The sequence below is a fragment of the Miniopterus natalensis genome, chromosome 1, assembly GCF_054644295.1.
Source record: "Miniopterus natalensis isolate mMinNat1 chromosome 1, mMinNat1.hap1, whole genome shotgun sequence".
NCBI lineage: Eukaryota > Metazoa > Chordata > Mammalia > Chiroptera > Miniopteridae > Miniopterus > Miniopterus natalensis.
This window is the reverse complement of record NC_142081.1, coordinates 131,433,369-131,456,725: the sequence shown is the minus strand read 5'-3', so window position 1 is coordinate 131,456,725 and position 23,357 is coordinate 131,433,369. Positions and strand designations below refer to the sequence as shown.

The following is a 23,357-nucleotide window of genomic DNA, read 5'->3' as shown; positions in this document are numbered from 1 at the left end:
GCTCCTGCTAAAAAAGCATGGACAGGTGTGTACACTCAACAGTGGGTAGATAACTCATAAAATACGACTTTTTCACCTTTCTTTCCCTTCCCATCTTGTTCTCACTCCCTGAGTTGAGGGTCTCAGCCCTCATGTTTAGAGCACTCAAGTTTTCTGTGTCTAGTCTCTCTTGCATGACACTTTCAAAATAAACATTCCATTGCTAGGATCAAAGAATAGGTGATCTATTGCCTTCAGATGAGCGCAGTGGCTGAAGATGCAAAGCCATGTCCCACGTGGCTTTAATCCATCTTCTCCACTCTTACATTCCACTTCAGTCCAAAATGAATACAAGTTCCATTTTCATAGCACTTGGTCTCATTTGTGTCTTCTATAAATCTTCCTTGACTGGTCAGACATGAGTTACTTCTTCCTCCTCTTCATGATAACAGCAATTTTTCCTCATAAATCATGTCCTTGTGGTGCCAGCTCCTTTGGTATCATCTACTCTTATTACTCATAGTTTTGGTTTTATTTTAAAAAATCATATTTTGACCTTGAGTTCTCATATATGTGTGTGTGTGTGTGTGTGTGTGTGTGTAATTTGCTGAGTACAAGAACCCTGTGTCACACTGCTTTACTGTCCCAAAGTACCCAGCATAGTGTTTTAGCAACTAGATGACAATCGCAGCTTTTATTTGATTCCTTGAGTCCAATGTGATAAAACGGCAAAATGAGATACACAAACTTAAGTTCTGCTAAGATTTCAGAAGATTTGATTTTCGGTGAATGGCATAACAAAGGAGAATCTAATAGAAATGTAGAGCTCTCATCAGTTCTGAAGAAAAGTAATAATGTAATTAAGCCAAGAGGGAATAGCAAACTCAAGTTAAAAGAATAATTTGAAGCAAAGCTAGACTCCAAAATGTCCACAAAAAACCTGTGAGACAGTGAGAAAAGCAGGTTGGCTGGATTGGAGTGGGGTGGTTAGGTTTTGGAGATGATCATATTGAAAGAAAAGGCTCTCTAATTTATTTTTTGTTTGTGTGGTTTTTTTTCATTAAGTAACAGGAAACTAACAGAAATTCTTGCATGTCTCTGGGGGTGAGTTAACAAGTGAAACAACATGTGGAATCAGCAGGGGAAATATCGTGGTGTCTTCTACAGACAAACTCACAGGTTCTGGAGTCAGACTGTCTGAGATCCAGTCCTGTCTCCACCATTCACAGGCTCTGTGACCATGGGTAATTAGCCTAGCCTCTCTGTGCCTCAAGTTTGTGAGCTCCAGAAAGGTTATAATCCTATCTCAGAGGGTTGTTCTGATAAATTATGGCTATTTTTAAGGGTATATGGAGGTAAGGGGAAACTACGGAAGGAGGTCTGGATAGGTTTGGGAGAAGGGGCACCAGAAAAGGAAGAATGAAGTAATGGTGGTAGCAGCTATGAGAGTCAATCACTATCTAATGCTGTGGGGAAGTATCCATAACTCAGGGAATTTCTCCTGTGTCCATCTACAAATAGGTAGTGCAAAATAGCATCTTTTAATTACAGAGTGATTTTAAATTAACTGAATTTTAGCAACTTTAATAAACCTAAGCCTCTTTAGTTTATCTGCCAGAATGGAGGCATTGCTTTGTTAAGGATTCACTTTTAATTCACATTCACTGAAGTGTAGTTAAGAGAGTGATACTCAAAACTTTAGTGTTGCTTCTCAAATGTCATCTAGTACAATTTGGAAGGTAATTAACAAAGATAAAAACAGCATTATCAGTAAACACAACAAACAAATCAACTCTCTTTGGCTTGGGAATCTGCAATGGCTTTAAGAATGTGTCTTCACTTAGCCTAATGCAGTCCAGGCTCACCCATGTTGTGTTGCAAGCATCAGGATTTCCATCTAACAATTGTTTTATTCTTTTTTTTTTACATTATTGTAGTTTTTAATGAGATAGAGGGAGGAATACAAACATAATAGAATCAATTGACGTTTGATTTCAAAAGAATATAGACAATAACTACCAACATCAGTACGTCTATAAGGAGCCCTTGGAAGTGCTGTTCATTTGATGCTTTGGAAAGGCATGGTTATCTTCAGGTCGAATCCTCACCACTCGGGAATGGCACAGCTTACTTTTAAAAGAACTATTTGCCCTAAGAAAATAATTTAATATAGTATTTGGTTTTCATAGTTGTTTGGCTAAGCTGCTGACATGACCATGATTTGCCTGTCCACATTTCTGAATCATTCTGACTGAAGGGGAAGAAAAAGGCTTTAGGAAGAGATAATCTCGAAACATGAGATTGAAAATTTGATATTTTGCATAGTCAGAAAGACTTGTTCTGCTTAGGAAGTGTTTTCTCTGTGACACAGATGTGCTTTTCAAAGCCTTGGAATTTCCTCTTTTGAAAATGTGTTGAGCCAACTGAATTTTTAAAGGAAATCATTTATATCCTGAATTTAGTAGCTCTGCTGAACAGCATGCAAGAATTGCAATCATGCTCTTTGTAAATGTTTTTAAGTTTTCCTGGAATTTATCATGTGAGGATGAACTGAAGAGACTGTAGTCCTAGGATTAATGTAGGCTTTGATTTCTAAAAGAATGAGAAAGTGCATTGAGATTTTAAAAAAAGTGCCAACATGTACATTATCATTAATCCTCAAAATGTGTAAAGCTCAATTTGTAATATTTAAAATCCTTATTGGTCATTATCTGTAATGCATTTACCATTAAAAAATTCCTAGCAAAATAAAGATTGAGTGTGGGTAAATGTGTTACATTGATAACAATGTCCCTTTATGTGTTTACAGTTTGGGGGGTGGGGGATTACAAAAAAAGCCACTATAAACTTTTTTTGTACCAAGTGGCCATACCATTTGCATTGCTACCAGCAATGGGTAAGAGTTCCACTTGCTCAGCAGTTTTGCCAACACTTTATGTGGTCAGTTCTTTTTGTTGTTCATTTTAATAGATATGTAGGGGTATCTCATTGTGGTTTAATTTGAATTTTTCAAATGATTAAAGTTGTTGAGCATCTTTTCATGTGCTTATTTGTTACTTATATATCCTGTTTGGTGACATGTGTATTCAAATCTTTTGGCCAGTTTTTTTATTGCTTCTGCTTTTGCACCATTGAATTTTGAGAGCTTGTTATATATTCTGAATGCTAATTATTTATTCAATATATGTTTTACTGATATTTTCTTTTAGTTTATGGCTTGTCTTTTCATTTTAATACTGTCTTTCAAAGCTCAGTTTTTTTTCCCATCACCTTTATTTCAATTAATTTTTTAAAAAATATAAAAGTAGTGCTTTTGGTGTTATGCCTAAGAAATCCTCGGGGAAATCAAAGTCACAAAGTTTTTCTCCTATGTTTACTTCTAGAAATTTGATGCATTTTAACATTTAGGTCAATAATCTGTTTTTTAAAAAATATCTTTATTGACTTCAGAGAGAGGAAGGGAGAGGGAGGAAGAAACCTCAATGATGAGAGAGTCATTGATCGGCTGCCTCCTGCACACCCCCTACTGGAGATTGAGCCTGCAACCAGGGCATGTGCCCTGACCAGGAATCGAACCTCGATCTCCTGGATCATAGGTCACTGCTCAACCTCTGAGCCATGCCTGGCCGGGCCAATAATCCATTTTGAGTTCACTTTTGTCTACATTGCAAGGAATGGGACAAAGTCCATTTATTTTTACATATGGATGACCCTTGCACCAATTTTTAAAAACTATTCTGCTTCAACTGAATTACCTTTGCAACTTTGTAGAAAATCAATCAACAATATTTAGTGCGTCTATCTCTGGACTCTTCTCTATTCTTTGATTCATGCATCTATCCTTTTGCTAATACCACAAACATGTCTACCTTGGCTTTTTAATAAGCCTTGGAAGCAGGTAGTGGGAGCCCACCAATTTTGTTCTCCCTTTTCCAAAATGATCTGGGCTCTTCTATTCCTTTGAATTGCCATTAAAATTTTGGAAATAGTTTGCCAATTCTTATTTTAAAATCCAGTGTGATCTTGACTCAAACTATATTTTAAAATCTATGCATTAACTTTAGAATTAACATGACATTACTGAGTCTTCCAGTTCATGAAGAGAGCATACTACTAATGTTTACTAATGTCTCCTTTAATTGGTATGAGAAGTGTTCTGTGGTTTCGGCATACAGATCACGCACATACTCTGTTAGACTGATACAGGATTATTTAAAGTGCTTTGGTGCTACTGAAAATGGTCTACATTTAAATTTAAATTTCCAATTGTTCATTGATAGTATACAGACAAGCACTTGATTTTAATATATTGATTTGCTAATCTCACTTATCTGTTTTAGTAGCTTTTTTTCTACTTAGACAATTGTCTGTGAATATAGTTTTTATTTTTTATTTTCAAGCTGTATGCCTTTGTTAATTTCTTTTTTCTTCCATTACTGCACTACCTAGAATGACTAATAGAAGTAACTATAGGGGGGCATTGCTGTCTTGTTCCTGATTTTAGGAAGTATTTGGTCTTTCACCAATAAATGTTAGCTGTAGGCATTTTGTAGATCTATTTTATCAGGTTGAGGAAGACTTTTATTGCATGAATTAACATTGAATTGTGTCAAATATTTGTTTTCTGCATCTAGTGAAATGATCAGATGCATTCTCTATATATGGTTTATTATACAGATTGATTTCTTACTATTGAACCAGTCTTCCATTTCCAGAGTAAACCCCACATTCTGCCATTTTTATATATTGCTGGACTCACTTTATGAATATTTTTTAGGATATTTGTGTTTATGTTCATGAAGGATATTGGTCTGTAGCTTTATTTTCTTATGATGACTTTGATTTGGGTTTTGGGGTAATGCTGCCCTCCTACAATGAGCTGGAAAGTGTCCCCAAAACTTCTTCATTGTAAAAGAAATTCTGTAAAATATTTATTATTTCTTCCTTAAATATTTGGTAGAATTAACCAGTGAACCTTTCTAGATCTTGAGTTTTCTTTGAAAAATTTTAACCACAAATTTACTTACTTTAGTTATGTATTTCTTCCTAAGTGAGCTGGTAATTTACCATTTTTCCTTTCTCTGTGAATTTTTCTCAAAACCTATCAGTTGAATTCAGGTGTTTCTCCCCGCCCTGGTAGCACAGACCAAGAATTTAACATCTATGCATTAGTAGCTATAACAGCCACAGGAGGTTGGGATATCTCCCTTGCTACTCAAAGGTGGCAGAAGCTAGCCTGTAAATTGCTGGAGCAACCAGGGGCATTTTTCTCCTTTGGCACCCCCTCCCATGCATATGAACTCAGGCCCTCAGCACTTTTGGCCACCCTTACACCCAGCTCTGCTCTCCCCATAGGACAAAGCAGGATGGTGATTTGGGCCTCTGCACCCAACAGCAGTAAAGTTTAAGTTCCTCCCAGAGTGAGCTGCTCATATCTGTATGCCCGGACTTTCCTGATTTTTCCATTGGAAGTCCAGGACCCCAGGAACCACCTCAATTCCAGCAAATTGGGTGATTGGTCACCTTCATCCCTATCCCACTGAACTGGCCCAGTTCACTGAGCTTTATTCTAAAGCAGCTGAGGCAGGAGTTGAGGGGCAGGGGCATTAGGGGCCTGCAGGGAAGAGTGAGGATTCTCAACAGGAAGCAAGGCTGCCTGTTCCTCTCAATAAACAAACTCTTTCCCCAAAGCCCTCTATCCCTTTATAGACAGTACTGAATTCAGCATTGGAAATCCTGTGACTGAGCAGTCATAGTCATATCACCTTTCAGCTACCCTCCAGGTGAACCAGGAAGGAATGGAAGGTAAGGTTGCATGCATAGAGGGAGAGACCTGAAAGCAAGCTTAGAATGGTTCCAGGGGGTTCCTCTTTCAACTTTTGGTGGAGACAGTTGGTTAGGATACGGTAAAAGAACTGTAGGGTTGCTTACCTTGACTGTTTTCCTCTGTGTTTGTCAGAGTCATTGGTGCTCCAGAATATTGTCATGAGAAGTTTAGAGGTCCTCCACAGGTATCCACCAATGTCCAGACTAAATGTGTTAATTGGGGTGTAGAATTAATAGGGGCCCTAGCCGGTTTAGCTCTGTGGTTAGAGCATCGGCACTCAGCCTGAAGGGTCCTGGGTTCAGTTCTGGCCAAGGGCATGCACCTCCTCGATTGCAGGTTTGATCTCCATCCCAGTTGGGGTGCATGCAAGAGGCAGCCAATTAATGTGTCTCTCTCACATAGTTGTTTCTCTCTCCCTCTGTCTCTCTCTGAAAAGCACTGGAAAAATATCCTTGGGTGAGGATTAAAAATAAATAATAATAAATAGGAGCTAAAGCCCTAATCCTCTGAGAAAAAAAGTGTAGAGGAAAAGCGTTTAAGAGTTATTATGTGACAACACTATGGAGAAAGAAGATAATCCAAATGGGTGGGCTCATGAGGATAAAAGGCTGTCCTTCCATCTATCTTTTAGAGAGCGGGAGGTGGGGGGGTAGAGAGAGAAAGAAAGAAAGAAAGATGGAGAGAAAGATCGACTGGTTGCCTCCTGTAGGGATCCCGTCCAGGGACCTCATCCGCAACCTAGGTATGTGCCCTGACGGGGAATCAAACCTGAGACCTTTCAGCGTCCAGGACAATGCTCCAACTGAGCCACAATGGCCAGGGCAAGTATTTCCTCTCTTAGTGAATCTTTCCCCTCAGCATATAAACATACTCAGAAATCTAACAAAAACACACAACAGAAAAACAATAAAAATAACATCAAAATAACCTAAACTCCAAAACAAAATATCTTGATTAAAACCTTCCTCTAGCTTTCACCCAATATCTTTTCATTCACAATCAAAATTCTGTAGGGAGCAACATGAAGTCTAAACTTCCACATCCTAGCTTCTCACTTTCCATTCACCCCTAAATCTACTGCAATTGATTTTGCATTAATAGAATTACAGGCAAAAGTCACTGATGAACTTTCACTTGACCTACTTTATCCTCTAAGTAACTTTCCAGTTGGGTGTCCATCCCATTCTGTAAAAAGTGGAATTTTATCTTTGGCTTTCAATTTCAGAAACCTCAAGTAAGAATGGAGTTATCTATAAGGGAATTTTATTATCTCACATAACTTAGCCATACTCCTTAAGATGTCCAATAGATGGCCTCTCCATGGCTGTTAATCACTAGTTCATAAATCAAGGGCACTGTTGCTTTTCCCTTTCAATTTTATCATGGTCAAACTTGTTGCACATCAAGGTTGTGTGTGTGTGGCAAGAGCTAAATCACACATGCCAACATCCATTCAGAGCAGAGAGACTCTTTCTCCCCATGCATCTTTCTTTAAGTCTGAAAACTTTTTCCAGATATCTTTTCATGGCCCCTAATAACAGAGGTCATGTACTCACCTATAAATGATTCAAAACCAAGGGAGAAAAGACACCCATTTTCTTAGGGGTTCCTAAATAGAGAAGGTCCTATTTGGCCTTAGGACCCATGCCTACCTGTAAATGAATCAGTCTCATAGGGTAATAGACCATCTTGTGGACCCAGAATAATCAGCATTTACCTGGTTCATGTAGAAAAGGGCTGTCAGAGTTCTGCCGGCAAGGAGGGAGGGGGGCAATGTTTGCTGGGTGGCCAACCAATAATGCCATCTGTATACTTTTTACTGGATTCTCTGCTTCCAGTAAAATTGTTTAACCCTCACATCTTCTGCTCATTCCTTAAATGTTCATATTTATAGAGTTGTTCAGGACCCCTCTCCAGTCATTTTCTTCCTCCCAGTTCTTCACTCACATCTTTGAGTCTACCAATATATGCTCTTGACATGGAAACCTATTTTTCTGCAAGAGATAATGTACTGTGCTTGAACAGACAACAGAGCAAACCTAAACTAATTACCTTTCTGCAATACACACACACACTCACATGCTGACACATTCACAGGCATACACACTCACACAAACATGCACACAATAACACAGATTCAGACATATGGACTCGTTCCAAATCTTTACTTTTTTTGTAGCATCTGCTGAATTTATTCAGCATAACCATAAAGGTGTTTTCTTCATGCTGTCACACACAGACACAAACACAGACACGGCACAATGTCCATATTTAGCCCAAGTGTTTTCCTTCTGAGGCTCATTTATATGTCTTCATATGCCACAGCCCATCATTTAAATAATGGATATTTTCAATGCCAATCCCTTTGTTGACTTTCTCGATGTCTTCCGCAGACATCTTCATAACTCCAACACAGAGAGCATGCTGTTTTCCTTCTGCCATGATTGCAACAATCGTATCCACTGCAGCAGGGTAAAGCTTGGCTCCAGGAGAGGTTAAGCCTGGACACATGATATTTGCTCCACTGAGCACGAATTTGATGGCTCCTTTATCAACTTGCTGTCGTGGCAGGATAAAAGGGTATTTGTGTAGTAGCCTTAGAGTTGGATAAAAAGGCCCTTCTCTTTGTCGAAAAAATAGTAACTCTCCGTTTACTGTAAGGATTTCTATATGTTCGTGGCATCGCACTATTTTGACCGGATCTTTCTTAGGCATGATTTGATTAAGCCATGGTTCAATGCCTGGAAACTGCTCTATCAACTGGTTCTTAATACCCTTAATAACTGACGTTTTCAACTGGATGCAGTTGGACACATTTTCTTTTTCATCAAATTTCTTGAACATGATCCAAAGTGACGGGGGCGACAGGAGGGAAGGGCCCGAAATAGGAAAGAACTGAATTCGCGAGGGTCGGCGGACGCGCTTACCCGAGGAAGGCCGGCAGAGATGGTCGGGGCTGCTGTCGTGAACCGGAAAGGGACGTGCTTTACGGCTCACCGTAAAATCTACTTCCGTTCCTCGGAACTCGGCTGCGCTTTTGCCGGCTGTTTTGGACGGTGGATTCCTCTCCGGTGCGGTTGGTCACGGGGCGGGGCTTGAGAAGGAAGATGAGTTAGAGCAATCCTTCTCGTTTCAGGGGTCTGTATTTTATTTATGTTTTACTCGAGCCGGAAACCAGGGGGCGACGCCTGACTGTTCGCCGCTCCGACTCCTCACGTCACTACAAGGGGTCGAGGCCTGTTCATTGGTCCTCTCCCACGCGCCTCACAGTCTCCCACTGCGCTCGCGCTGTGGGACATTGTTGCGCTCTGGTCCGTATAATTGCCAGCAGTTGCTGCCTGTCACCGCTGAGCGCAACCTTGTCCCTTCCGAGCTCTCACCACCTGCGCCCAGAGAGGAGAGGGTTTGCGGCTTTGCGGTTAGAAGGGATTCCAATCGCTTATAAACATATCCAAACTCGTTTTACGGCCCAGAGTACGGTCTGTCTTGGTGAGTGTTCCAGGTGCTCCTGAAAAGCATGTGCATTCTGCCTTGTTTGGGTTCAGTGCTCTGTACATGCCAGTGATGCCCCGTTGGTGGAGGAAGTTGTTCAGGTGTTCTTGCTCCTTACTGATTTGCTGTCTACTTGTTAATATCAGTTACTGCTGATCAGCATGTTGAAATCTCAGCATATTGAAATTATGATTGTGGGTCTATTTCTTTTAAGTTAGTTGCGTCAGCTTTGGGTTCATATATTTTGAAGCTCCATTTATTAGGTCCATACATGTTTAAGATTAATATGGAAGTCACCCTGTTAATTAGGATTTTATCCATATAGATTTTACTTGTCATCCTAAGAAGAGAGAGGTTCAGGAGGACAGGAATTGTGTATTTTATCTCTGTATTCTTTCACCTAGCACAAGATCTGTTTCATGCTACATACTACATACAAATGAAGTGTCTGATAAATGAATAAAAGAATGTTTCTTCTTCCCCAGGAGCTGACCCCTTTCTTTCCCTGCCAGTGCTATGTGAAAAGAATAAAGGCAGATTCTTGCTGTCTGGACACTTCTCCTCAGTAAACACATGCTTAATTTGGTTAGTGTACTGCAGCAGGAATTCAAACAGGTGCTGGATATACATTTGAAAGGCAACATACATTTCCCCATTCTTAAGAGCTTATAGCACATGAGGCTGTCATATGCAATCTCCCCATTCTCAAGACAAAAATCTGTATTAATCTGGGTTCTCCCAGACTACCTGTATGTGTATGTGTTAATTATAAGAAAGTGGCTCACATGATTATGGAAGCTGAGAAGTCCCAACATAGCAGTCAAGCTGGAGACTCCAGAGCCAATGGTGTCATTCAGCCTGAGTCCAAAGGCCTGAGGACCAGGAGAGCTAATGGTGTAAATTCTAGGCTGAGTCCAAATCAGAAGAAGACCAATGTCTCACCTCAAAAGCCATCCAGGCAGGAGGATTTCCTTCTTATTCAGAGGAGAGTCAGCTTTTTTATTCTGTTCAGGCTTGCAATTGGTTGGATGAGACCTGTCCACATTAGAGAGGGCAATTTGCTTTACTGTACCAATTGATATATTCATCTCATCCAGAAATACCCAGAATAGTGTGGGCACCCTGTGGACCAGTCAAGTTGACACATAATAACCATCACAAGGGTACACTATCTTAAATGAGGCAGTATAGAGTGGGGTGTTTATGTGTGCTGACCCTAGAACCCAGGAAAGACTCCTGCTCCATTACTTACTAGATTGGAATCCTGAAAGTTACTGAACTTGTCTGTGTTTCCATTTATGCATCATGAATGTATGATTAACAAGTACATCTCCTGTGAGTGGGGGTGAGAACTGCTTGAATTAATATTTAGAACAATTGGGTTTTAGGTATTTCACATGGTTATTAAATTAACATGAAAACAGTTCCGTGAATATTTTAATACTCCCTGCACACAGGAGGTAGTACAACTGGCTCCAGATTTGAGCTTTCCTATCTATGGCTAAGTTTCTGATCTGTCGCCCTGAGACTTCACTCCAGTGAATTTGAGCCTCTGAAGAGTCACGCATTTTCAGATACATCTCTGATTATTTTACAGGCCACTAACCTCGCCTATTAGGTATGGGGTTTTGTGCTTAACTCCTATGGGATGATTCTTTTTTCTTTTGTTCTTTGGGGTTATCCCACTGTGTGAAGTTAGTACTGTGTGAGCAGCATAAACAGGATGTCATAGAAATTCAAGGGAGGAAAAGTCATTACTGGCTAGAATTAACCAGGGTGACCTGTCTGTAGATGACTAGTAGTTTAATCAGAAATGCCCTGATTCAGCACTGGCTATCAGAGAAATGCCCAAGGGATTTTTGCTGTTGTTATTCCTCACCTGAGGATACTTTTTCCCAAGGAATTTTTTTAATAAAACTATTTTAGACAAAGGACTCTAAAAGTGTAGTCAGTGAAAAATCATTTTAAAGCCAATGATCATTTTTATCTGAAATCATACTCAATTCTGTACAATTTAACTTTTTCAGGGTAAACTTTTTCTTGGCCCACAAACATTTATTTGCTGTCTGTCATGAAAAGGACACTAAGCTCTAGTTTTGCTCCTAAATTCTTCAATTGAAAAGTGAAAAAAATTTAGACATCCTAAAAACTCACCTTCTGTAAAATGGGGCCTGATTCTTAAACATTATAAAAGAATCTAAGTCTTTGAGGCTGACATACATTAACATATGAAAAAATATGATATATAAATATTGCTTAAACTAGTATGTTAAAACATTAAAATACACTATCAAATTATTCTGGTTAAGTAGCTTAAAATCAATTCAAACTTAATTAACTATATAGATTTTTAAAAGAAGAAGGAAAGTTAAGGCACGAAACTCAATGTTTCAAGCCTATGGTGTACCACTTTCTAATTTTTATTAGTCTCCCTTAGCATTACTTTATTTCCTCATGAAATCTGAATACTGTACATACTTCACAATGTGCATATAGTGCTTATGCGAAATAAAAAAATACAGTATGTGCCCGGCCGGGCGTGGCTCAGCGGTTGAGCATCGACCTGGGATCCAGGCGATCGGGGTTCGATTCCCGGTCAGGGCACATGCCCGGGTTGCGAGCTCAATCAATGACTCTCTCATCATTGATGTTTCTATCTCTCTCTCTCCCTCTCCTTTCCTCTCTCTGAAATCAATAAAGATATATTTAAAAAAAAAAAATACAGTATGTAAAGGACTTAGTGGTAGGAAACAGTACATTCAAGTGATTTATTGATTTATTTATTTATTTGCAAAACATACTTTGTGCAGTAGTTATGAAGTCTAAGATTACGCTATCTGTGTAAAAATTTTACAGAAGATTATACTGTAGCTTTGGATAATTTACTAAATCAAGCAGCCAAGAGATGCCAGAATTCAATTTTATGTCTGTAATCTCAAGAGAGTATGTAATTGAGATATAGTGACTATGTTGCAAAGTTAAAATGAGGAAACTGAGTGAGAAAATTTCTCAGCTGCTTCAAATCTCCAAAATTTGAAGCGAGATTCACACACTTGGGTTGTATTAATAATTTTCAAACGGTTCACCTTAATACAGATTTGTCTGCATTTTGAGAAATGACCATTAGAGGGCAGGAGAACCACACTGAAGTCTACATGCTTGAAGTATTTGTACTATATATTAGAAGGAATATTCTCAACTAATAGGTAACTATTTTTAACCATACAGTTGTATCTCCTAAATAAATAAATCCATCTCTACGGAATCACAAAATATTTCCCAAGCTTAGGTGAAGCACATTCTAAATATAAGATATTAATTTTACAATTTGCCAATTTTCTCTATCTATAAATAATCAATTATTTTAAAAATATGTCTGTAAAAACACATTAGCCCTACATTTTTGACCTTCTCAAAGAAATGTAAAAATGTTTTTCTCACATTGCTTCAGTTTATGAACTGGGACTTCTTGGCTCCTTGTGTGGGTGCAGATTGGGGAACACTGGAAGTGAGAAGGGAGATGCTGTGGCAGTGCTGACAGAGAGAAGGGGAAGGCACTTACCTCCTTTTCTTGGCCATCAGGGAACTCCAGGAGAAAGCTCATGTTGATCCCCTTCACTTCACAGCTGGAGGAGCCAACTGAGTTCTCACTGAACACACCAGCAGGTCCCCTCTGTGAGGTAGAACTGTATCTGTAATGGTCACAGGACTTGGAGTGGGAGTTGCCACAGGTCCTGGGCTCTCCTTTGGGGCCCTTGTGGCTGAATGGAAGGGCTGTCTGTGCAGTGTTCAGACCCACTGGGAGAGTGGGTGCCCCAGGGTGCCCTTGGGCACAGATGGCAGTGACCCACACCCTGGAAGACATGAGGGAAGTGCACAGACGACAGTGATAGGTGGTAGGCAGGGCTCCATGCCCATGCCAGCATTTCCTTGGCAAAAGTAAGCTAGTCTTCTAAATTCCAGAGAGCAGAAGACACACAAAGCTCTGAGTGGTCTATGGGAAAGGTCAAGTCAGCTGTTGACCAGTTGTTTTCTTACATATGACACCACATATATATTTTTTCATTAATTTTTAGAGAGAGAGGGAGAGAGAGAAACATCTATGTGAGAGCGGAACATTGATAGGCTGCCTCCTGCACACCCCCTACCAGGATGGAGCCTGCAACCCAGGCATGTGCCCTGACCAGGAATCAAGCCAGCAACGTTTCGGTGTACAGGCTAATGCCCAACCAACTGAGCCACTTCAGCCAGGATACACCATCTATATTTTTAACAGCAAGAGAATTTCAAGGCCGAAGTGGGATCTGGGCTGGCAGTTGGGGCAGAAAATGCCCCAGTAGCTTGATCTACTCTAGTCTGTAAGTGCTTACCTGCCTGACAACCCAGATCCTGCAGGCTACGGCTCTGTGCCTGGCCCATACCAGGAGCTGGTTAGAAGATGCCCTTGGTGAACTAGAAAAAGAAGAGGAAACTAAACCTAAAGTTAGCAGAAGGAAGGAAATAATATGGATTAAAGCAGAGATGAATGGAGAGCAGATGAACGTTCAAGAAAAACAAAAGAGAAGACTCAAATTGCTAAAATCAGAAATGACAGCGGGACACTATTAATGACTCTACATAAAGAAAAAATATTACTAAGAGCATTAAAAACAATTGTATGCACCAAAATTGGTTAACCTAGGTTAAATGGACAAATTTCTAGAAGCCCACAAACTATCAAAACTGACTAGTCAGACCCTGGAGGATGTGGCCCTGTGCTCACCTGCATTAGGAACCAGTTAGAAGGTGTCCTTGAAAATCTGGAGTCCCATCTGCTTCATGAGAGGGAGGGTTAAGCTGGTTCCATGCCTGACCCTTGGTGAAAGTCTACTTCACAGAACAAAGTCACAATTGGCGGTAGGGTTCTCAGTATAGAGCAGGTTGGCGTTGTCAGGGGTCTTCAGCTCTGGAGGGGCAGGGACAGAGAAAGTGTCAGCTGTGCTTAGGAAGGGCCTACAGGCCAAGGGAAAGGAACTGCATAGAAACAGGAAGGAGCAAGTGGTGGTCAGGGGGTGAGGATGTGGGGCCCTTGCGACCCTTCCTGATGCCAGTGTTTCCCACTCTGCACCCACAGAAAGAACCAAGTGCCCCCAGCTCTTGAGCAGACCTCCTGGGGTCTGCCAGAGCTAATAGCAGGCCTGGGGTAACTGGCAAAGTCTGCCATCTGCATTAATGTGTATAGGATTTGTTTGGCATAGTGAAAGCATTCTAGAAATAGTGTTGGTGATTGCACAGGATATTGAATTTACGCCACTGAGTTGTGCAATTTAAAAGTGATTAAAAGGTAAATTTTCACAAACTGTAAAATCTAGTAAACCATAAAGTATATGTATTGGAAAAAGGAAATCCTTTAAAAAAGTTATCAAGGGAGAGAAGGGCAGTTCTAGTGCTGGAGCGCGTGCTGGCTGGAGCTCAGGAGCTGATACTGACAGAGCTGCTAGGGTGGCCTCTAGCACTGGATCCTGTGTCACGGCTGATGCTAGACGTGCAACTGACTTTGACCGTGGAACTGGCATAGGACCTGGTGCCAGAGCAGGCTCTATCTCGGGCAGTGCTGCTAAAGCTGGTTCTAGAATTGACTCTAGTTCTGTGGCTGACTCTAATTCTGGAACTGGTACCATAACTGGTGAGAGAATGTTTTATGGATACTGCTTTAGGTCTGGATCTAGAACCAGAGCTGGCTGTAACTCTCGAGCTGGTCCAAGTTTCAAGCTGGAGGTGTCTCTAATTCTGTAGCTGGTCCTAGACCTAGCTCTATAGCCAGTGCCAGAGCTAGCTCTAACTCCACAGGTATGTACGGCCTTGGGCTACAGGTGGCAGCTTTGGAGCCCCTACTTACTGGCTGTGGGTTAGATGATGTCCCACCTGTTGGGCTGGAAGCTCTGAGGGCAGAGAAGCTGTCTGTGGTTCACATTTATATTTCAGCTGCCTGCATAGGTGCTGAGTGCATCAGTGAACAGACCAATCAACTCAAGACTGCTTTGTGCCTCAGGTCACTCATCTGTAAAATGACAGCAACCACCTCATATGCCTGTTGGGAGGATTATACTTGATTCAATGTATATGTAAGTGCCTATTAGGTACTACTTGAGGAAGCTGACTAGAGCAGGACTTAAAGAGAGAATATGGGTGACAGATAAGACATCCCAGCTCATTTGGGAGCAGCTGCCAGGATCAGGGTCATACACATGTCCTTGTCCAGCAGCTCAGGACCAACCTGGTTGGGACCAGAGAAGATATGGGCCCCTTGGTCTGAGAAGCGATGCTACTCATGATCTCATGTGGCCACTCTTAACTTCCCTCAGTTTTTCCATCTTTAAAATGGGCATGCAAGGAAACCATTCCTAGGTTTCTTCATGATGATTTTCTTGATCCTATGAGACAAAGAAATCCCTGTGATCTGTCTTCCCGTTGGTAACCTCAGAAGCTGGGGTTTAAGTTCACAAAGAGAACTAGGCAGTGTCTTCCAGGAGACTGGCTAGGATCCCACTTCTGGCCATAGTCCATACTTGGCCCAGGTCTCTGGGCTCTAACCCCCATTGGCCACAAACACCCTGGCATTGGTGGCACACTAGTTTTGTTTCCAGGTGCTCAAAAAAGCCAGCTTGAAGTAGGTGGGGCAGAACTCCCTTCGAGCAGTCAGGATCAGGGAGAGATGTCTGCAAATTAGTAGATAGAGCTTCCATTTTTCATTCTTTCTTCTGGATCTTTTCCCCACCTACATTGTATTCCATCTCAGGTATGGTCATCACTCATATAACCTGATAGACAATGAAGGAAATTGGGTTATTTCCAATCTTTGCCCATATGAAGAAGGCTGCAATGAATAACTGTACATATATCAAGTGTAGACATGCTTCCATGGAATAAATTCCCTGAACCTGGAACTGTTGAATCAAGGGGCAAATATGCATTTGTAATTTTGATAGATGTGGCCAAACTCCCTTCATTGGAAGGCAACTGGCATCTTCATCACTAATGAATAAAAGTTCCTATTTCTACACAGCTTCATAGTATATTTTCAATCTTCTGGACTTAGTAATTTTGTCATATATTTGAGTGAGCAGATTTCATGTGTATAAGGCTATTTATATTTGTTTTTGTGAAGTGTATGATAATGTATTGTGTCCATTTTATATTGTGTGGCTGCTCTTTTTCTCATCAGTTTCTAGGATTTCTGTATCTATAGGGGACATTAGCCCTTTACCTGAGATATGAGTTGCAAATATTTATTCCCAGCTCATCATTTCTTTTTTTTTTTAGGTCTGTTTTTTTTCCACTATACTGTTAAAATGTCAGTTCTCCCCGATTTGATTTATAGATTCAATACAGTCCCTATAAAGTGCCTCAGCAGGTATCCCTTTGTAGAAATTGATGAGCTAATGTCAAAATTTATATAGAAATACAAAGGGCCAAGAATAGTGAGAACAACCTTGAACAAAGTTAGAGGACATGCAATTCCAGCTACTCAGACGTTTCCTTAAGCTATAGTAATCAAGGCAGTGAGTAGTGTGTGAGGACAGACATGCAGAGCAATATTATAGACTCCCACACAGATGTTCATGAATCTCACAAGCATAAGCACGATAGCCTAACATGAGAGTCCATTCTGAGGGTGGTTTAACATACAAAAAACTTTATATTATCAGAATAAAGGAAAAAACTGTGTGATCATCTCAGCTGATGCAAAAACATGCGACAAGAGTCAACAACCTTTCATGATAAAAATAATAAACTAGGAATAAAAGGAAGCTGACTCAACACAATAAAGGCCTTGTATGAAAAGCCCACATTTAACAGCGTACTCAGTGCTAAAAACCTGAAAGCTTCTGCTGTCAGGTCAGGAACAGGCAAGGATGCTCACTGCCCCCATTTGTTCTCAACATAGTATTGGCAGTTCTAGCCAGAGCAACTAGGCAGTAGTACATAAAGATCCTGTATTATACAGTATATAGTTATATACACTATATTATACATTTATATACATATGTAATTATATACGCATTGCACGTGATATATACCATATTTAAAATATCAATATTGATACATAATATTTATATATTAATAGTATATTTATAACATAATATATAATATAGTTATCTAAAGACTATAGCAGGTCTTTGCTCGCTAATCTCAAGGGCCTGTTCCTTGAGTCACCAAAGGGGCTGTGAAAGACTCCACACAGCAGTCCTGACTGCCCCTGACATTCAGGCTCCATTTGACCTGCTGTAGCACATGGCCCAAGGGCAGAGCCTTCTCCTGTTCTGGGCCCAGCTCAAAACTAGCAGCTTTCCAGTTCACTGGATAAATGGGCCAGAGCCATATACCAAAATGAGAAATATGTTGCCTCCAAAATCAAGAGTCCACTAGGCCACTAGTCCACTATTGATACATAATATTTATATATTAATAGTATATTTATAGCATAATAATATATAATATAGTTATCTAAAGACTATAGCAGGTCTTTGCTCCCAAATCTCAAGGGTCTGTGCCTTGAGTCACCAAAGGGGCTGTGAAAGGCTCCACACAGCAGCCCTGACTGCCCCTGACATTCAGGCTCCATTTGACCTGCTGGAGCACATGGCCCAAGGGCAGAGCCTTCTCTTGTTCTGGGCCCAGTTCAAAACTAGCAGCTTTGCAGTTCACCTGATAAATGGGCCAGAGCCATATACCAAAATGAGAAATATGTTGCCTCCAAAATCAAAAGAGTCCACTAGGCGCTGTACCTTTGCTGGTGAAAGGAGGGGCCAGATGCAGCAATTTCTCTTTCACCTTGGGAAGGGATGTCTCCACATGTGCTAGACCACCAACCCCAGATGTGTCACTGAGGTGGAGGATTAATTGAATTTTATTGGATTTATTTCCTACCCTCTGACACGCACATGTCTTACAAATAAGTCTAGAGTAGCTGCTACTTCTTGCTCATTGTGTCCATTGTGTCCAGTCAGCATGTCATGGATGCAGTGGGCCAGTGTGATGTCTTGTGGAAGGAAAGACTATCAAAATCCAGGTGAACTAAATTGTGACAGGGCTGGAGAGCTGATAACACCCCAAGGTCAGACAGTGAACATGTATTGTTTGCTGAAAGTAGACAGCTTCTGGAGGTCTTCACTAGCAGATGTGGAGAAAAAAGCACTCCCACATCAAAAGCTGCATGCCTCTTCCTCTTAACCAAAGAACTTATATGCATATATGCATAAACCATGGACACAGACAATAGTGAGGTGAAAGCCGGGGGAGGGAGCGGGAGCAGGGCAGAGGGGGTTAATGGAGGTAGGGGAAAGGGGACATCTGTAATACTTTCAGCCATAAAGATAAGTTTTTTTTAAAAGCTGCATGCCAACTACTAAGGGGTGTGTTATTGTGCTCAAGCAGTGAAACATCTAGAAAGCAGTAGCAGTTGGAGTCATCACCTGGTTAAGCTTATGATAATTCACTCTCATTTTTCAAGATACATCTTTGGCCCCAGCTCATTGAGACATCATTGGGCAAATGGCTGCTTTGCTTTTCCAGAGCCCTATCCTCCGGGGACAGGCACTTTGACAACTCTTGTCACACCTGAGGTATAGCTACAGCAGTTCACAGTGCACCCATGACCTGAGAATGTGCCTCCCACTGGGACAGGTCGCCTTTTCCAAGTGGGTTCCTTTGTAAAGCTCGTCACATCTTGGTATGTGCAGGGTCTTCTAAGTATAATCTCACTGAACTTTTCTTTGTAATATCATGGAAGGCTGCTCTCATTTCACAGAGAAGGAAACAGGCTCAACTAGTAGCACCTTTCCAAGATCACTGAATCCCTCTGACCTCCGTGCCCGTAACCACTAGCCCCCTCCCACATAGGTCCTGAATGTGCCTGCTGTGTGGGCTAGGGGCTGGCAGAGGGGCGGGGCAGGAGTCATTCCAGTGGAGCCTTAGAAGTAGTCTAAGCACTTTTTTCATCTCCAAATCCCTAGTCTGATGCTCTGACCTTCCATCAGCTTCCCAATCCCCCTGTGCTTTGTAAAGGCCTCTGCTCACACAAGTTCAAGTGAGTTCTGCTATTGTAATTGAGAACTTTGCCTGGGTGGGGCACATTCAAGGTTGTCCCTGTGACTCACTGAACTGCCCTAGGTGAGCTTTCCTGACTCAGAAGAAGGGGTTTGTGCCTGGAGGGAGAGGGAGCAAGCAGGCAGCCAGGCCCTTGCCCACTCTGTCCTGGATGGCAGGCCTGCTGCTCTGCTCAGAAGCTAGGTTGTGGGGCAGGAGGCATAGGGGCATGGATGGGGCCAGGGGCTGGGCAATAGCCCCACAGTGAATAGTCTGTCTGGACTGTAATGAGTAGTTTTGTAAATATAGCTTGGAAGAATTGTGCAAGAAATTTTTTTATACATTTCTAGGCTCAGCACTGTTAGGTAAAGATAAATACCTATGTACCTGTAGGATTTTATGGGTCCTTTGAGCTATTCTCCCAAAGGCAAGTATCCTTTCACAGTTCCCTCCAGGGGATCTGGTGGAGTCTTTGCTTCCACACATTGTCCCCAGGGCTGGCTGGCACTAGACATAAAACCTGCTAGTGATGGTGACACATGCCATCTCACAGTGTGTGCCCTCAGCAGGGAGATGGGCATCTCTGGCAGGCAGGCCATATGCCCTGCTTCCCGCTTGCATGGCATGTGTTCATTTCTGGCCCCTTTTTAAAACAGTGGTTTTTGAGAGTTTTGGGTACCATTGGGATGTTAAACCTTCCTCTGGCCTCAGGTTCTGAGGAATGCTGTTCTAGTTTCCATTTGTCTTTCCACTGCTGACAATTTCCTTGTTTTCAGGTAGCCACAAAAGAGCCAGCTGTTTCTTTATACCTCCTGGCTCTCAGTGACACTTAGAACAGTGGTTTCCACCCCAAGAATTTGAACATATCTACTATAAAGGCTTCAGTTTTCATGTATAATCTTGCTTCATCTGGGATTTCTCTTTTAAATAAAAAGTGCTATTTTAAATTTTAAGAAAAGCAAAAATAAGTCCCTCTTAAAATATGTGGGCAAACATAAAAAGCCATATAGCATGATTCCATTTATATGAATAATCCAGACGAGGTAAAGAAACAGACAAAACAGGTTAGCTATTGCTGGGGCCTTGGGAAAGGCAGTGACTGCTGGATACGGGCTTTCTTTTGGGAGAGATGAAAACAGCCTGCAGTTAGATAGTGGGGCTGGTTACACAGCATGGGGAAGTAATTAATGCCTCTAAATTGCAGTTTAAAATGATTAAAAGATTATATTATACTGAATCTAAATTTTAACACATAAAATGTTTAAAAATTTTTAAATATAAAAAGTGAAAAATAAATGCTACCACCAGAGGAGAGAGGCCAGCTCTGGTGCTGGGCGTAGCTCAGGACCTGGTGCTGAGGGAAGCACCAGGTGCAGCTCCTCCTCCACACGTGGGAAGACAAGGTGGCTCTAGAGCTTCTTCTGTAGCTGGACTCTAGTTCTAGAATTGCTGTTTGAACTGGTCATGCATTTGACTCTGGCTCTGGACCTCCTGCCTGAGGTGGCATCAAATCCACTGACAAAAATGCCTCAAGCTCTAAGCAGACTTGGGTTCTGTAGTTGAGCAGGTGGATCTGACTCTTGAGATGGTGCCGGAGTCAGTGATAGAGCCAGCGCCACTCTGGAGACGGCACTGGAGCTGCAAGATGAAGAGGTCACCCGCATGCCTGCCTTACCATGGGCCTCTCCAAAGGCAGGACATATCCCAGAGCCTTCCAGAGAAGGACCTCTTCCTAGGCTGAGTCCTCCTAATGGGTGTCCTGAGGCCAGTCTGCTCCTATCCCTACACCAACTTCTGGCAACTCCTCCCTGAGTGGCCCCAGCACTGACCCTTCCCCATATGTTCACATGCACTCACCCCACCGAATCACCCTAGGGCTCTGCCTCACTGGGCTCCTGGTCAAAAGAAGGTAGTCACGGTGCTCCAGGACTGGGCCAGGCCTGCTGAGCCACATGTAAGCCATAAAATCCTTTCTGCCAGTGAATTCCACATCCTCCAGATGCTGCCCTCCAGCAGCCCCAAATGTCCTCCACCATGAAGACAGGAGCCCTCTTGACCCAAAGCCCACTCACTCCTTTAGTCTGTCATCCTCCTGAAGTCTGTCATCCTCCTGACAATTAGGGCAGAGGAATCCATATCTGGAGAAGGCTAGGAGGGCATCACATTGAACATCCTGTGTCCTCTGCCTGCTTTGATGTCTAGTGGGACTGGCTGATGCCGCAACTGGAAAGGAAGCCAGGGAGGGTAGGGATTTTAGTCTGCTCCATTCGTTGATTATACCAAGAGCCTAGAAAGGGGCCTGGACACAGTAGGCACTTAATAGATCTATTGTTGACAGAATGAAGCTTCTCAGATATTTGAGGTTACCTGGGGCCCCTCAGCAAGGCCCCAAGAGTACCTGCTCTGGCCACACCCAGGACGGGACTGCCCAGATAAAATGTAACACTTCCTTTACAAATGGGAAGCAGCTTTTCCCAAGAACAGAACAAGTGAGGCTTGAGGCAGAGAGCTGCTTCATGGGGGAGAGAAAGCCATAAAACCACAGACCTGGGCAGCCCTTTCCACAGGGCCAGGCATAGTGTCAGCACTCTCCATGGCTTATCCACCTAGTCCTGACAGTAACCCTCTGAGTTTAGTCCTCATAGCACCCCATTTTCCTACGAGCAAACAGGATCAGAGAGGTGAAGTGACATTCCCAAGACACACAGCTGTGAAGTGGTAGAGTAACAACTGTGCTGTAGTGGAGGAGAAGCACCCATCTTTTCCACAGCAGGTCTTTGACCTTTTGGGTGCTGGAAAGGTTTCACTAGGTAGACGGGGACAGGGACACAGTAGTATGCTCTGGAGGGCAGACGCCATATACTCTACCAGCTTCTGCAGTGTGCCTGCCTTCACGGTCCCCACCCTGCAAGTATGTCTCATCTGGGGTCAGGAATGACTTATTTTCACGCTGGAGTAAGACAAAAGAGGGACAAGTCAAACTATACAAACAGTAGCAAATACAAAAATATTTGTAGTCAAAATGTGAAGTGAAAGCAGTATAGAAAGAATTTTCTGATATTCCCACAAATGAAAAGTAATTTTGCTTTTTTCACAGCAGCTGAATGAATCAGTGAGAGGATCTTGCAGCCCTCTCCCGCCTCTGAGCAGCTCACATCGTCATGGAGGTGGAGGCTAATAATAAAAGGTACAAGTTGGGTCAGAGGCAGGGGTATGCCCAGATTGACTGACCCCCCTTCCCTGCGCCTTGCTTCGCTGAGCACAGTGGGCACAGCCGCCCCCTGGTGGTCAGCTCCAGCACTGCAGCCGCGGGCAGGAAACCACAAAACACACCGTCGTTTGGGGTCTTCCGGGCAGTGAGGCTCCCAGGCCCCAGGGAGCAAAGGGGCCGAACCTGAGGGCTCCAGGGGGATGAGAGTGGCCTGAGGCTCCAGCAGGGGTGGTCCGGCCCCTGGTCGCCGAAGGAGCCGTCCGGTGCCCTGCCCTGGCCCCCAAGCCGCCCCCTGTCCCAGGGAATTCAGAGGGTAGAAAGGATTTACTGGCCTCAGAGCAACGGGTCACGGATGGAGAACAAAGCACAACACGCTCTCCTACGAACCTGTGGGACCCTCGGGGTCCCAGCCCTAAGTCTAACCAGTTGTAGAGGAGGAATCTGGCCTCCTCGCCTTACCCTGGGGGCCCCTCTCCATGGGGTGGAGGTCAAGGACTTACCCTGGTCCCAGGCGCCCAGCGCGGTGGACAGAGCACCCCAGACCCCGTCCCCTCCAGGCTGTCCTGGGGTGGCCCTGCCGACCCTGGGACCTCAGCACCCCAGCCCATCAGCCTAGCTTCTCTCCTCTCCGGGTGCAGGGCGCCTCTGGCGCGAGGCTAGGAAACGGGGACCCTGCGGGACCTGAACACCCGGCGTCTGCACCCGGCTTCCCATGCTCAACTTTCTCCAAAGATGTGGGGGTGCTCGCTGCCCGGGAGGCGGGGTCAGCGTCACCCCGAG

At 42.8% G+C, this 23,357-nt stretch overlaps 1 protein-coding gene and 2 long non-coding RNA genes across 3 annotated transcripts; 1 reads left to right on the top strand and 2 right to left on the bottom strand.

The window, feature by feature from the left end:
* Positions 1-7,954: 7,954 nt before the first annotated feature.
* Positions 7,955-8,753, bottom strand: LOC107542428 (malignant T-cell-amplified sequence 1). The gene has a single exon (XM_016219739.2). It carries the CDS (start codon positions 8,648-8,650, stop codon positions 8,105-8,107), a length of 546 nt encoding a protein of 181 aa, XP_016075225.1. The 5' UTR covers positions 8,651-8,753; the 3' UTR covers positions 7,955-8,104.
* A 137-nt stretch (positions 8,754-8,890) lies between these two features.
* On the top strand, positions 8,891-23,309 carry LOC107542455 (uncharacterized). The gene is made up of 3 exons (XR_015715848.1): positions 8,891-8,944; positions 22,464-22,553; positions 23,216-23,309. It is a non-coding gene; the product is annotated as an uncharacterized LOC107542455 (long non-coding RNA).
* On the bottom strand, positions 12,896-15,717 carry LOC107542456 (uncharacterized). The gene is made up of 3 exons (XR_001603715.2): positions 15,555-15,717; positions 14,061-14,243; positions 12,896-12,990 (listed from the first exon to the last, which is right to left on the bottom strand). It is a non-coding gene; the product is annotated as an uncharacterized LOC107542456 (long non-coding RNA).
* Positions 23,310-23,357: the final 48 nt, after the last annotated feature.